General features: G+C 53.4%; 2 protein-coding genes across 9 annotated transcripts; both read left to right on the forward strand.

The window, feature by feature from the left end:
- Positions 1-30: 30 nt before the first annotated feature.
- LOC122383102 (sulfite oxidase-like) lies at positions 31-9,786 on the forward strand. Its single transcript, XM_043369220.1, has 10 exons — positions 31-46; positions 1,477-1,649; positions 3,512-3,846; positions 4,271-4,381; positions 4,843-5,002; positions 5,345-5,508; positions 6,722-6,879; positions 7,301-7,493; positions 7,937-8,137; positions 8,447-9,786. Exons 1-10 carry the CDS (start codon positions 44-46, stop codon positions 8,749-8,751), a joined length of 1,803 nt encoding a protein of 600 aa, XP_043225155.1. The 5' UTR covers positions 31-43; the 3' UTR covers positions 8,752-9,786.
- A 2,594-nt stretch (positions 9,787-12,380) lies between these two features.
- On the forward strand, positions 12,381-14,883 carry LOC122383104 (uracil phosphoribosyltransferase homolog). Of its 8 annotated transcripts, none has more exons than XM_043369234.1 (3): positions 12,381-12,531; positions 13,274-13,399; positions 13,698-14,883. In XM_043369234.1, exon 3 carries the CDS (start codon positions 13,902-13,904, stop codon positions 14,607-14,609), a length of 708 nt encoding a protein of 235 aa, XP_043225169.1. In that variant the 5' UTR covers positions 12,381-12,531; positions 13,274-13,399; positions 13,698-13,901; the 3' UTR covers positions 14,610-14,883. The 8 variants fall into 8 exon arrangements, with proteins under 8 accessions (XP_043225169.1, XP_043225167.1, XP_043225166.1 ...); XM_043369232.1 differs by having other exon boundaries at positions 12,384-12,531; positions 13,274-13,389; XM_043369231.1 differs by lacking the exon at positions 12,381-12,531 and adding an exon at positions 12,644-12,685 and having other exon boundaries at positions 13,274-13,389.
- The last annotated feature ends 127 nt before the right edge of the window (positions 14,884-15,010 follow it).

Raw genomic sequence — 15,010 nt, forward strand, 5'->3', positions numbered from 1 at the left:
GAACTTGCTTAAGCAGCTTGAACTGTACTTACCTAACTGTTTTATGGTATGCATGAAATATGAATTCAATTTGATAGATTGAGATTGAGATATGCTTCTCTCATCAATCGCTGGTTGACCATTTCGACCCAGTATGCTTTTGAAGTATCAAGAAAATTGCATGCTGTGACAACCAATTTAAAATATTTTAACAATTGGTAGATACTTACTTTTAGAGCAAACTGAAACAGCCACGCAGTGCTTGGGTGCTTCATCATGAGGGCTGTTCACGGGCCCTGTGTGCGATCGGACCGTATACAGGCTCTAAGCTCCGCCCACTGTGTCCCTACGTTATCCTTCCATTACCGCACTCAGTTACCGCTGTGGCCGGTTGGGACCGGCCACAGCGGACTGTCTGCCACACGCAGCTGACGTCAGAACCGCCTATCCACCCCATACCCCCACACCTGCTGCACACACCGCACACACCACACTCAGCAGTTTGCAGTGCCCGTGAACACCCCTCCGACCACAGTGGTCGCTGTGTGCAGTGACAGAAGGCTGACGTACGGGAAGGAGTTTGAAGGCTGTGTACGGTCCGACCGCACACAAGGCCCGTGAACAGCCTTATGGTTATTTACTTAAGCACCTACTTGCAAAGTAGGTACAGAATTTGTATAGTCTAGAGGCCCTAAAAAAACTTTCTAGTTGAGCTCCTCGTGCATCTGACCATTCATCTGCATGAGGGATGTAATGCGCAAGGTGTGCCCAGTGAGCATCAAACCAGTTTTTTATTTGAATTGGTTTGGGGTGTCAGAGGCGATGACTGCTGGGCGCTGGCAGTGGACTTGGTGAGGCGCCAAACTGCCATTTGGACAGGCTAGGCTGCATTAGATGATGACTGGGGGCAGCTCCAGATCGTGATTGGGCCCCGGCTGGCCTGGTGGGGTGGCGCTTGACTGCGACTGGGACAGGTGCTGGCCAGTGGGCGGCCCCCATACAACGGTTGGGACATTCCGTGCCAGACCGTGATGGGGACGGGTGGGCGGCGCTAGGCCAGGTCCGACTGTCGGTAGGCGGCGCCAAACGCGACCCTCTGCTGTGTGTGTATGTGGGTTTCGCTGGTGGTCGGTGGCAGTGTGACGCGGACTGTGTGGCGCGGCGGCGGTCGGTGACAGTGTGACGCGGACTGTGTGGCGCGGCGGCGGTCGGTGACAGTGTGACGCGGACTGTGTGGCGCGGCGGCGGTCGGTGGCAGTGTGACGCGGCGGCGGTCGATGACAGTGTGACGCGGCGGCGGTCGGTGACAGTGTGACGCGGACTGTGTGGCGGCGGTCGGTGACAGTGTGGCGCGGCGGCGGTCGGTGACACGGTCGGTGGCAGTGTGACGCGGACTGTGTGGCGCGGCGGCGGTCGGTGATACGGTCGGTGACAGTGTCACTCAGTGACGGTGTGGCGCGGCGGCGGTCGGTGACAGTGTGACTGGTCTCTCGGCAGGTGCTGCTGCGGGTGGTACCGGTCTCCGCGCGACCCGCCGCTCAGTGTGTCTCAGTCTCGGGTGGTATCGGTCTCCCCCGGACCCACGGATCAGTGACTCTCAGTCGGTCGGTCCGCTCAGCCATGCTGACCTCTCTACTGGCGATCGGTGGCTCCGTGCGCCACCTAACCAGGTCAGTGACCCAGGCAGACGGCACCCACCGTCCGGTCGGAATATTTGGTACCTAAAAACCTGCAACCGTTCTGTCCTTACTTGATATGCCATGTAGTCCTAAAATAGTAGCGGGTTGGAACCAGTCCCTTGACCTTCATATAATCTCGAAAGTCTGCTAAAAGCGCTGTGTCATCTTCCCGACCGACGCCGGTCCGAACGCTGATGCAACGTTCGACCCTCACTTCCCGACTGCACGCTATCAAAAACTGCTGAATCATGGTGCTGAGCAGAAGGGATACCGGCTGCACGGCTCATGTCCGAGCCCGGAAAGCTGGATCGGCTGCAGATCGGCAGTTAGCCGAGCTCGGTCCTCGCCCCGGGGCTCGGACGCTATTGATCACATATCATTGTCAGCGAATCGTCCTACCGCATTCTGGGCTCGGGAGTCGGGACGTTGAGTGCTATCGATAGGTACCGTATTATCAGCTGTGAAGTGGCGCTCGTCGCTGATACTGGCATTAGATCAATGTTTACATGCACGATCTTAATTCACGTGTACCCGAATAGGTTTGTTTTATCAATGCGTGTTTTGAATGTTATGAATGTTTTGAATGTTACCTGCATGAATATGTGCCGTGTGATTATCGCCAATACTGTGCCATTGGGGTCGTGGGCGTGGCACTGTCTACCCGGGCCTTTTAATGGTCAGATGACAAGACATATGCTTGGGATAAGTGTTGGATCTATGCTCTTGGTTGATCTCGAAGCAAACAAGTTAGGGTGTATCATCCAGATGGATCCCTCATAAATGGAGGAGCTGGATATATGATCCTATCGGATCCTAAATCAAGATCTGTAGGAATCCCACATTTATTTTCTCGAGCACTGGCGGATCCAGGGAGCTTTGGGGCAAATGCCTTCCATGCCTTCCCCATGTCGCTCGAATTTCACGAAAATTTACGTCTTTTTCGAGGGTAAAAGAAACTTGAACATCTTTATCAGGAAAGGTTTATTTTAAACTGCACAAGTTCACAGCAGTGTGTAAGAAATCGAAATCTGGTGAGTTTTTAGAAGAAGGAGAAGCTATTTTCGGGTAAGCCCTCGCATCGTTCAAGACGACGTTTCTTGATTCGTGTTAGTGTTCTCGTATCCAAGGGCAGGGGCTCATGTCTGCAGATGGCCCGCCAATGCTGCGGTTACAGTGCAGTCTCGGAACGCCTCAATAATGTGTACCTAATTGTTTGTCCAAATCCTGATTCCTGGGCGCTTCTAATATTATTTCATCGTAACGATTCGTACACATAAAACAGGTAAAACGAAAGTAGAATAATGAGCCATGATAAGTTCAAAGATACCGTTCTTTTAGGACAATATATAGTGTCGAGTTACAACATAAAAACCGTGGTCTTTTCATGAATCTCTTAGAACTTAATTGAAATTGCTCTGTCTTATCAGTTCACTGATAAACGTTCACTGATAAACGTTCACCTACTACCGATTCGCCACTTTATAAAATTTGCACCGACCGTGTGCTACTTCCATCTGACTGCTAGTCATGATTCACTGCTGGTGTAGTTTGTATTACTCTACAAAGGCATCCAATTGGTGAGGGAGTGATTCAACGTACAAAACCACAAGGTCGGGCAACGAATGAAGCCGACAAATGTCGACTCTTTTACGTCAACCTTGCGATCTTGTCTACCACATGTGATGCCGCCTGTTTTGCCAGCTGTTTTGTGAAATAGTAACACACCGAGTGTTTTGGTTCACCATCAGTGAGTGTGTCCGCGGGAGCAGCTGTGGCTACACTGGTCAGCCCTGGCCGCGCTGGGCCGGTTCCCAGTATCCCCGTCTGACAGTGTTGTGACCTGCTGACGCCAGTGCCGCGCGCGGCGCGCCCTGCCTGGTGCGCCACCTGAGCTCCGGGCCCGGCAGTCCGGAGCCGGAGGACGGCCGCGGCCGGCGCGCCGCCCGGCTGGCCGCGCTGGCCGCCGGCGCCGCGCTGGCCGGCTCGGCACTGTGGCTGGCGCAGCAGCGGCGCGGCCGGCTGACGGCGGTCAGCGCCGCCAGCAGCGGCCAGTACGGCCAGCGGCGCGCCGACCTGCCCACCTTCTCCATGGAGGAGGTGTCGCGACACGCCGACGTCAAGGAGCGCGTCTGGATGACCTACCACGAGGGCGTGTATGACGTCACCGACTTTGTGCGCCAGCACCCTGGTACGTCACCGATTGACCCTAACGCCCCCTCTCCCTTCCCGCCGGGCACTCACTGACTCAGCGTGATCTGTCCTTGTAAAAATACGAGCAGGATAGCAGCTGTGACAACGAAATAGGGCCAAACACCAATATTGTGCATCGTCTCCGGTAACTTGTTATTGATATCGACAGTGCGAAATATTATTTTGTAACTGAACTACCCACCAACCCGTGTGTATCTGGAACAGTTTGCTGTTTAAGTGTTTAATTAGTCATTGTGTTCGTAACCGTCGCTCACGTGCTGCCGCCGTGCGTCGCGTAAGTCTCATCCATTTTATCTAGTGTCGTGCGTCTGACCAGCCGGTCCGAGTATGGCCAGTCCTGACCACTGCTCCGGCGGCTCTGTATGACTGCACTACCATTGACTGCTGTTCCGCTGGTGCAGGCGGTGCGGCCATCATGATGGGCGCCGGCGGCTCTGCCGACCCGTTCTGGGACCTCTACGCCGTCCACAAGGAGGAGCATGTGCTCAAACTCCTCGAGCGCTACCGGATCGGTGAGTGGCGCGTCCCCTGCTGCTGAAGGAATCGGGCCTTAGCGGGAACGGAAATCCAAAGCGTCCCAAAAGAGCACTGGGATCCTTTGAAGCTAAATACCTATTCATTATTTTTAGCTGTTAAGCTAGAAGTTTAGTTTCTATTGTTTTATTTAAACTGTGCTGTATCAGTGAGAGAACGGTTACTATGGATGACGCCGGTGGAGGGTTTTCGCGATGTTGATCAATTTCCAGTCTTTGCATCTCTCTTATAATACCACAACATTTAGCTGTCGCCAATTGAGTCGAATTATCGTGATTGCTGACGTGCCAGCTTTACATAAGGCGTTGCCGGCATTCGGCAATGACTGTCTGGCACCATCAGCTGACGGTAGTTGCCACGGTGACACTGATAGACGTCAGCCGTCGCCGTCAGCTGACGTCAGCTGTCGCCGTCAGCTGACATCAGCCGTCGCCGTCAGGTAACGTTCGTGAGGACGAGGTGGGCAGCCACCGGGATGGCACCGACGACCCGTGGGCGGCCGAGCCGCGCCGCCACCCGGCGCTCAAGCCCAGCTCCAAGACGCCGTTCAACGCCGAGCCGCCGCCAGCGCTGCTCGCCGACAACTTCCTCACGCCCAAGTACGAGCGCGGACGACGCCGGCGGGCACTCGTTGTTCCGTGCGGCTCAGCAGTGTTCCGAGCCTCGGCGCGCTCTAAAGCTCCAATTAACAAACCAGCCAATGGGTGTTCCCAGTCAATGTCAGCGAATCATAACAAGTTCATGGCTCTCGTTGACATGGACCTGATTGATGTTGATGTTTTTCTTTGCATGTTTATATTGGGATGGGACACATAAGGACCAGTGGCTCTAGTCAGGTGGCTGCTTCTGTCCTGGCCCTTCTGTTCTGTCCTTCTGTCTGTCTTCTGTCCCTGGCCCCTGTTATTGTCTATTGACCCCGACCGTCCCCGGTGCGCCGGCAGTGACCTGTTTTACGTGCGTAACCACCTGCCGGTGCCGGTCGTTGACCCGTCCGAGTACGAGTTGGAGGTGGACGGCGTGGGAGTGGGCGGCCTCACCCTGAGCCTGGAGCAGCTGAAGAGGGACTTTCCGGCCGTCACCGTCACCGCCACCGTCATGTGCGCAGGTCAGTCTCCCCCTCCCCCCACCCCCCTTGCGGCCGCCCGGCCGGTCATCCCGCAGTGGCCGGTCAGCCCCGTGTGCGCAGGTCAGACCGCTGCCGGTCAGCCCTGTGTGTGCAGGTCAGTCCCGCAGTGGCCGGTCAGCCGATCGGTCAGTCCTCTGCCGACCTGTCAGCACTGCGTACGCAGGTCAGCTCAGCGCGCTGCAGCCCGGTCAGCCCTGTGTACGCAGGTCAGCCCGCTGCCGAGTGGTCAGCCCCGTGTGCGCAGGTCAGACCCCTCTGCGGCCGGTCAGCCCTGTGTGCGCAGGTCAGACCCCCTCTGCGGCCGGTTAGCCGATCGGTCAGTCCTCTGCCGACCTGTCAGCATTGCGTACGCAGGTCAGCTCAGCGCGCTGCAGCCCGGTCAGCCCCGCCCCGTGTGCGCAGGTCAGACGCCCTCTGCGACCGGTCAGTCAGCGTGGGCAGGCCAGCCCTGTTCGACCAGTCAGCCACCCGGGCTAGTCTGCGTGGGCTCGGCCCGGTGTATGTTTGTAGAACGGGCGTTTGTGTATGTTAACTGGCCAGGCCCCTGTTTCCAAGGTCTGCTGCTATATCGGATGCCGTCGAAATTGATCTGTTTTAGTTTCATTTTCTCCGTGGAGAGGCCATTAACGGAAGATATATTATGAGCAGGTTATGCTCATTACAAACAGAAGAATGCACATTTATTGTGCATAAACGATATATGAACACTGAACAGGTTATGCTCATTACAAACAGAAGAATGCACATTTATTGTGCATAAACTGCTTTTTTTGCAGCACGCAAGCATTTCTTTTGTTTATATATTTCGTGTAATTGTGTCAGTAGATCGGTGCAGCGAGAATGTGTCTCATATGCCATATGATATGTCATCTTATATGTCTTGTGATTTTGTCTGGGAACTGGCATAAATATAGCATAGACCAGGTAGCATAGCAGCATAGTCAGCACAGATAGCGAGTATCAGCCGGTAACTTTGATGACGAGAATGACGAGTGTCTGGGAAATTTGCTGGGAAGTATGATGTAGGTATGCTAGGTAACTTGGTGACAAGTGTCTGGTAGCTAGGATGGCAATTAGTACCGTTTGACTCAGTCGGCAGCTGACGCGGCCCGGCGCGCTGTGCCGGGCGGGCGGCGGACGGATCACGTTAGCCGCTCTCCCAGCTGACGCGACTCGGCGCGCCGGCCGCCAGGTAACCGTCGCAGCGAGATGACCCAGGTGAAGCCGGTGCGGGGTCTGTTCTGGGGCGCCGCCGCCGTCGGCAACGCCACGTGGACTGGCGCCCGGCTGACCGACGTGCTGAAGGCGGCCGGCTACGACGTCAACAGCGGGCCCGGAAAACACGTCTGCGTGAGTGGGAGCGGGACTGTCAGTGGGGAGAGGCACTACGTGAGCGGAGAGCGGGACTGTGTGGGTAGGAGAACGGGGCTGTATCGGGAGCGGGATTGAGTGGAGAGTGGGACTGTGTGTGTGGGGAGCGGGACTGAGAAATGGGAACAGGATTAGGAACAGAACACTGGGATTCCGTGTGAGACTGACTGGAGTAGAGATACAGCCTGTTGACTTATTATTTTCCCAAAGATTTACTGGATCTCAAGCAGCATTACGACAGACCGTTAGGGATTTTGCTGTATTTGTATCGTCATCGTCTGTGATAGAAAAAACAATGTCAAACGCTTCGAAGGAACTGAACTGCTTCATTTAGAATTATTGAGCACCATGCGCGTCCGGCCAGCACCCCTTACTAACCCCCCCCCCCCCGTCTCTGCAGTTTGAGGGTCTGGATACGGACCCGTCCAGCACCCCGTACGGCGCCTCGATCCCGCTGGAGACGGCCGTCGACCCGCGCCGCGACGTCATCCTGGCCTACGAGATGAACGGCCAGCCCCTGAGCCGGGACCACGGCGCGCCCGTCAGGGTCATCGTGCCGGGCGTGGTCGGCGCCAGGAACGTCAAATGGCTCGGTACGTGGCGGTGGTGTGTGTGTGGCAGGGACGGACACGTGGAGCGAAACTGGGAGGGGCACTCGGTGGAACTCGGGAGGAGCACGCGGTGCGGAGGCTGGAGGGGTATTTGGAACGCGCATATAGGATTTGTATGGTGGGCAGGTGGGAGAGCCACATTGCAAGCGTCTGAGATAGTATGGCCTAGATTGAAGAACGATCTTGAGATTAGAATGAAGAAACCCGCTGCAGCTCTTATAAATGCATTTCAGTTCTCGTTCAGTATGCTTTGAGGATGAATGGCTGGGATGCTGTTCAATAATGGGAAGAACGAATGAGAATTGAAGTTAACACTGCAGTCACCCAATCACCCAACTATAAAGGTGTCCCTTATTGCCGGTGATATTTATGACCAAGTTGATCAGTGTGACCTGACCTGACGCGACCCGCCGCGCCTCCGGCAGGTCGGATCACGGTCTCGGACACCGAGTCCGACTCGCACTGGCAGCACAGCGACTACAAGGGCTTCAACCCGTCCGTCGACTGGGACACGGTCGACTTCAGCAAGTCGCCGGCCATCCAGGAGCTGCCCGTCAACTCGGCCATCTGCTGGCCAGCGCCCGGACACACCGTCAAGGTCAAGGACGGACACGTGCACGTCAAGGGTGAGTCCGGGCTGACATATCGGCAGACTGCCGGGAGTGGGGATGCAGGCATAGCATGTGAGTGTTTGTGAGTCAGTTGAATTAAATGGTATGCAGCATGCTTCTTTTGTGAGAGAATATAATGGATGTGTAACCTGCAACAAAGGCTCCTTACCAAACCAATGTTTAAGCGTGCGTGCTTATTTTATTGTCGCCGGCGATTTTATTATTCGTCTAAACGCCGGAACAAAAGGTTGAATTATTTGGACTCTGGTGGAATGCCTCGTCCTCGTCCCAGCGCTGACCCCCCCCCCCCCCCCGTCTCGTCAGGCTACGCGTGGAGCGGCGGCGGCCAGCGGATCGTGCGCGTCGACGTGACGGCCGACGGCGGCGCCACGTGGCACGACATGGCGCTGACGGTGGAGGAGGCGGCGCCGGCCGGCCGCTGCTGGTCCTGGTGTCTGTGGCAGGGCCGGGTGCCCGTGCCGCCCGGCGCCACAGCAGCCCAGCTCTGGGTGAAAGCCACCGACGCCAGCTACAACACCCAGCCGGAGACGTTCAAAAACATCTGGAACCTGCGCGGCGTGCTCAGCAACGCCTACCACCGGGTCGACGTCCACCTGAAGAGGGTGTAGGACGCCCAACGCCTACCACCGGGTCGACTTCCACCTGAAGAGGGTGGAGACCGCGCCGGGGCCGGAACGCGATGGAGAGAGCGCGGGAGACGCGCAGGAGAGAGCACTGGAGCGGCGCGACGGAATGAGGCCGCGGGTGAAGTAAAGGAGTGGGTTCGTCGGGACAGATCAGAGGACAGATCGCTGCAGCCGATGGTCAGTGTATAGGCCCGCGTGCAGTAACAGCTAGGGAGTAAGGGCTTTTGTCGTCCGGGATAGTTGATGCGATATCGCTTTCAACCATGACTTGAGTTGAATAGTTCTGTTCACAAGCCATGAAATTAGCTGATTGCGTGTAAGGTGATACATGCAGAAAGGAGTCACTACTGAGCCCTCAGTTAGGTTTCACATGGTGTTAAAAAGGCTCTCTGGGCCAGACTAGTCTCGATATAGACGGACCTCAAAGTTAGCGTCTTTAGTTGTTAAAGGAAAAGGGCCACCTTCGTGAAATATGAAAATATCGTTGTTTTTCATTTTGACATTATTATTTTTCATTTTCTTTTTAAAACTGGTGCCAGAAGTGCACAATTCGCGAAAAAGTATTTACAAATATTTAACATATTGGTACTATGTTGATACTCTCTACGGCACCTACTGTATGATGGCATAGCGATGACGTCACACTCAAGCCAATCAGCGTTCAGAAGACAGACTCGTCGGATTGTGTCAGATAAGCTGATTGGTTAAAGCTGAGCTGGTTGGAGCTGATTGGTAAAAAACCAAAGCCTCGCCGCGGGTGGCTGTATTGTCGGATAAGAACGCATTCCTGGGATAAGGACGCATTCCTGGCGTATTTTCTTTTAAAATTGCCGATAACTACGAATGGAGGCCGAAATCGGCCGTAAGGAGGTAGACAATTAGGTTTTCGGACACGGGCTACAAGATGGCTATCTCAGTTTCAATCCCCATGTTAAAGGTGGCCCTTTTCCTTTAAGAACGACCACTTGCCATTATTGTTCATGTAGAATATCGCTCTAGAATGTGGCACTGCCAGCACCCAGTTGGGCGGTGATTTAATAATGGGGGATAATTTTTTCAGTACCTAAATTTCAGTTATTTTGCACTATCATAAGTTCAGTTTGCACTATCGTCTTTTCGCAGGCAATTCCTGTCAAACACAGGTATATCCGGTCATTCCGCACTATTTTAGTTAGTATAGAGGCGATGCCAGATCTGGCATAATAAATGGGTGTGTGGTAGCTCATTTTGCACTAAATCCGGTATATGAGCACTATTCATGATTTCACTGCCGAGCACGAGCTACTGCTATGATCACAGTATTCTTGAGCCTTGAGGTATTTATTTTTTTTATGTTGTAGGTACGTAAGTTGGACATCAAAGTATGATCCTCCATTCAGCGTATTACTTCCACGATGAAAACGGAATTGGAGCAAGTTTCGTGGCATAGGTCCTGCCTGTATTTAGGGCCTTGGTCCTGCCCTCTACGCAATACACCACGCCCGGTGCTGCCCCCTAACGACTAATAGGCATGCTGGGTATACATTAGGTAAATTTGTGGACAAAAATGCGCATCGCTTAGGTTCGTGGGACAAAATCATGTACGCAAATGTACGGTACACGGTCTGCCCTCCGGCTTCATCTGGCTCACGATGCAGCGTGACCACTCATGCTCCTCAGCAAAGTACCACCCCCTCGAAACGAGAGCTGGCTAGGCGTTACGCCGCTGAACGACGAAACGCTGCTGCGAAATGCTACAATCAAGATCCATCTAGTTGATGTGCGTCAATAACAGTCAGACACGTCCCTTCCACGACACGTACGGAAGGGACGTCGAGCGCTTCCTACTAAGCATGGGAAAATGCCACCGCACATTTAGATTAAGCATTTGCTACTGCAATGCTGTACCTACATGCCCATAGCGCCGTTAGATAACCTGACAGAATAAAGACAGCAGCACTGGCGGTCGGCGGACCAGTACGCTTGGGCGGACGGTAGGCTCAGTTCACTCTTGGACAAGAAAAGGCAGGATGATCGGCACACGCTGAGGCCGTACGTAAATCAATCTATCCAAATTCCTTGCCAAATCCGTCCAAGAAGCGCGCCTTGCGTCCTATCGGCCCTCTCAAAACGCATGCGCCGAAACAGACGCTAATCGACCTGGCATCCTCGCGGAAATCGTCATCACTCCATGCTAAGAACCTCGCTCAGTTCACTCTTGGACAAGAAAAGGCAGGATGATCGGCACACGCTGAGGCCGTACGTAAATCAATCTATCCAAATTCCTTGCCAAATCCGTCCAAGAAGCGCGCCTTGCGTCCTATCGGTCCTCTCAAAACGCATGCGCCGAAACAGACGCTAATCGACCTGGCAACAAACAATCTGTAGCTAGTACAGACTAGTATTGTAGTTTATTTCTCCATAATATACTAAAATCATTCTAGATTTAGTAGGGATGCCTAAACATCTACCAAAAATAGTGCGAAATGACTACCATTAGGTGCCATTCAAACTAAAAGTACTGCGAATTAGACTGAAAGCAGTGCTAAAGTCCCTTAAATAGGTGTTATAACTGGTTAGGTGCTAAATGACCCTGTTATACCTCAAATTAACTGGAAATGCCTAGTTTTGCCGAAAGTACCACAAAATGACCGGTTTTTAGTGCTGAGAAAATTACCATCCTTTAATAATTAAGGTAAATCGCTATTTTACTATTGTGAGTGCGGACGTCATAGGGATTCGCGATCATGTCATGACATATATTTCAGCGCGTTTGCATATAAAATAACGGAGCTGTGATTTGGGAACATGGCGAGTGTGAAGCTCTCGCATATCAATGGGTCTAACCCGGAGCTAGTTTTGCAAGAATCTGAGCCATCAAGAACTGAGAACTTGCTATGAACACGTGTTGATATTTATGGTGACGCCAGAGTGGAGTTGCGCTGGGTCGGGTTTTCACTGTCGCTCCTGCTTTGCTTGCCGTAATGTCGGCGTTGGGCGCGGGGCAGTGCGGGCGGTGCGTTGGGTGTAGGTCACCAGAGGATATAAGCTGTGTTATGTGTGCTGTATTGCCTGCTGCCCTACAGTCGCCGAGCTGTGCCGACTGGGGCGCAGCTGCGTTCGTGTCATTGCTGCTACTTGTGTCACTCCACTTACCCATGGTGCGAGTTGTGCTCTGTGAAAGGCGGGTAGGGGGTTTGCTCCTGTTCCGCTTATACCTATTTCGAATTCGGCGTTGGATGTATATGCGATGCATTCTAAATGTTGCAAAGTTATATTCCAATAATTGTCAGACTGACTTCATTGGCGAATCTACGTTTATGATGGATGTTCTCCGCTGTCTGCCGACGGTCTAAAATATATTTGTTTGTTCCGTGAGTATGTACCGTTTAGGAAAAAGGTGTCAACTTGTAGGCTAGAGCAAGATTCCTAGAGTGCCAGGGCGCTGTGGTAAACAACAGAGAAAAAGAGCTTCAGAAGCTTACGTGCCTTTCATATACCGGACGGCCTACCCGTGAGCTGCGATTGCAGGTGAGCAGAGTTCAATAGCCAGGAGACATCCCACAAAATGATCATAGGTTACGTAGGTGGGCTTCAGCCCCAGGCTCTGGTCTCGCGCCCAACTTCGTTTTACCTATTTATATACACCGTGGTTTTACCAAGTGTCGCTCACAATGGTCATGTCACCGTGATGCATATGCATGGTGACGCAGCTATAAACATAATAACTCCATAACCAAACGATAACCTCAACTGGGTTTGGAGGGATAAGCGTGTTAGAAGGTAAGTGTTCTTATAAACCACTGATTTCAAACGATGGCAGTAAATTAACGCTGATTCTGTCTTCTGCTACAGTAATGGCGCACATCATACATTTCTTTCTTTGTACCTGTATTTAGGGCCTTGTTTGTACCTTTCTGTGTGCAGCAAGGTCAAGGTGCAGTTCATTTTCGATGCACGGCGAGTCCGGAAAGGGTTAGATCGTCATTCCATCCAAGATTCCATCTTTCTGTATTATGCAGTAGCAATAGACGACGACATTAATATATCAGATGCTCACTCTCACTGACTCTCACCTTGACTCCTTGACTACCGCAAACCCGTGCTGCGTGACTTTGGGGTGATGCGCTTTCCTGTCTTACACTGTGGATAACATCAACATGTCATCTGGTCCTGGATCTCAGTTGATTTACTCATTTCAATTTTTTGTTTTGATTAGAGATTTTGAAGATAATTTTGCATGTATTGGTATTAGAGTCATAATCAGCTCAATCAAGGTTTTGCAGAACTAAGCTTCATTAAAATAATTATTTTATGGTATATCAGTGAAAATGTCTTGTCATCAGTCGTTAACTGCGAGGATCATTGACCAATGAGTTGACCCACGTATTCAAGCAGTAACATTGTTCATGTTGAAAGCACATTAACTTTAAATATTCTGGTGTATCATTTAATTTCCTAGAGGCTTAGTAGAACATGTTGATTTTGCTATAGGAATTGACACAGGTTTCTGTCTGTCTTGCAGAAGTAATACAAATGATGGAATGCTATGTCCTTGGCATCTAAAATATTTCTAGCCACATCGTGTGGAGTGTCTGCTGGCATCATTGGATACGTCCATATCAAACAGAATATTGACAGGTAATGATAAGTAAGTCTTCTTTTTGCAAGCCAATGTACCATATTGTGCGGCTTTGAATGGCATGCAAAGGGCTGTAAAGGGAGCAATGTGCTGTCCTGTGTTCCTTATGATTATATCGTTCGGTATAGGTGCTAGCTGGCTGACAATAAGGCCTTCAGTTAAATTCCCTATTGTGTCAACTGATGCTGTTTACATGACTGTGCCCCCTCAGAGTGATGACTTGCAGGTTACAGCATAATATTTGCACCACTGTCTCATTTCGTGTGATTCCCTGACTGGCTGCTTTAACTGTGTGGTGTGCCACCAGGGAGCGTCTGCACGAGGGTGTGATCAAGGACGTGGAGCGGCAGCAGCGGCGCAAGGTGGAGAACCTCGCCCTGCTCGGCAAGCAGCACGACCTCGAGAAGCTGCTGAAGCGGCAGCGGGACGCGGACGGCGCCGCCGTCCCCGCCGGCACGGAGCACGACTGAGCGGCCCGCCTCCGGCCGCCGAGGTGTCGGCCGCTGCCGACATGACGCGGACGGACGGCGAGGACGGTAAGCCGGCGGCGGCGGCCACACCGCCGCGGCCGCCGCCGCCGGCGCCGCCGCTGCCCGCGCCGCCCATCAGCGACAACCTGACGGTGATCCCGCCCAAGAAGCACGTGCGCGAGCTGCAGACCATCATCCGCGACCGGAACACCACCCGCAGCGACTTCAAGTTTTACGCGGACCGTCTGATCCGGCTGGTGGTGGAGGAGGGCCTGAACCTGCTGCCGTACACGCCGGCCACCGTCACCACGCCCACCGGCCACCAGTACCCGGGCCTGCGCTACCAGCGCGGCAACTGCGGCGTCAGCATCGTGCGCAGCGGCGAGGCCATGGAGCAGGGCCTGCGCGACTGCTGCCGCTCCATCCGCATCGGAAAGATCCTGGTCTCGTCCGACCTGGACACGCACGAGGCGCGCGTCGTGTACGCCAAGTTCCCCGAGGACGTGGCCGAGCGCAAGGTGCTGCTCATGTACCCCATCATGAACACGGGCAACACGATCGTACGCGCGCTGCACGTGATGCGCGAGCACGGCATCCAGGAGCAGAACGTGATTCTGCTGACGCTGTTCTGCACACCGGTGGCGGCCCGGCTGGTCACCAGCTCGTTCCCGCGCCTGCGCATCCTCACCTCTGAGATGAACGAGGTGACGCCCAACCACTTCGGCCAGCGCTACTTCGGCACAGACTGAGGGAGGGACCGGCGCGGCGGCGGCGGCCGGGCGCTGTCCGAGCCGCGTGTCGGGACCGACCCCGTGCAATGACGCCCAGCTGCTCCTGTTTAGTTATCTCGCTGGCTAATGTGTGGTACCCCAAAGGCTTTCCTAGTTTTATACGCGGTTGGCGGCTTACTCCCATGCCGGTTGTATTGGCTCCTCGTATTGGCTCAAGGTCCAATCTAGCAACCGGCCCGCTTCAATGCAGTGGATGGTAATTGTTATGAAATAAACCGACGTGTGCATGGTAGCTTGCGTTTTGAATATTCCACTGCTTAGCATTAACCATTGGACACTGGCATCCCACACACCTAGGAACGACTCGTTCTTTCCGTCTTCACCCGAAGGGTTTCAAGAGCGAATTTGTCGAACACCTC

Source organism: Amphibalanus amphitrite, unplaced genomic scaffold (assembly GCF_019059575.1).
Source record: "Amphibalanus amphitrite isolate SeventyFive unplaced genomic scaffold, NRLGWU_Aamphi_draft 000155F_arrow, whole genome shotgun sequence".
NCBI lineage: Eukaryota > Metazoa > Arthropoda > Thecostraca > Balanomorpha > Balanidae > Amphibalanus > Amphibalanus amphitrite.

Coding starts and splice junctions, on each gene's coding strand:
- LOC122383102 (XM_043369220.1), top strand. Junction 5,509..6,721: donor CGCCACCGTCATGTGCGCAG/GTCAGTCTCCCC, acceptor GCCGGCCGCCAG/GTAACCGTCGCAGCGAGATG. Junction 7,494..7,936: donor CAGGAACGTCAAATGGCTCG/GTACGTGGCGGT, acceptor CGCCTCCGGCAG/GTCGGATCACGGTCTCGGAC.
- LOC122383104 (XM_043369234.1), top strand. CDS start 13,902: ATGACGCGGACGGACGGCGAGGACGGTAAGCCGGCGGCGGCGGCCACA.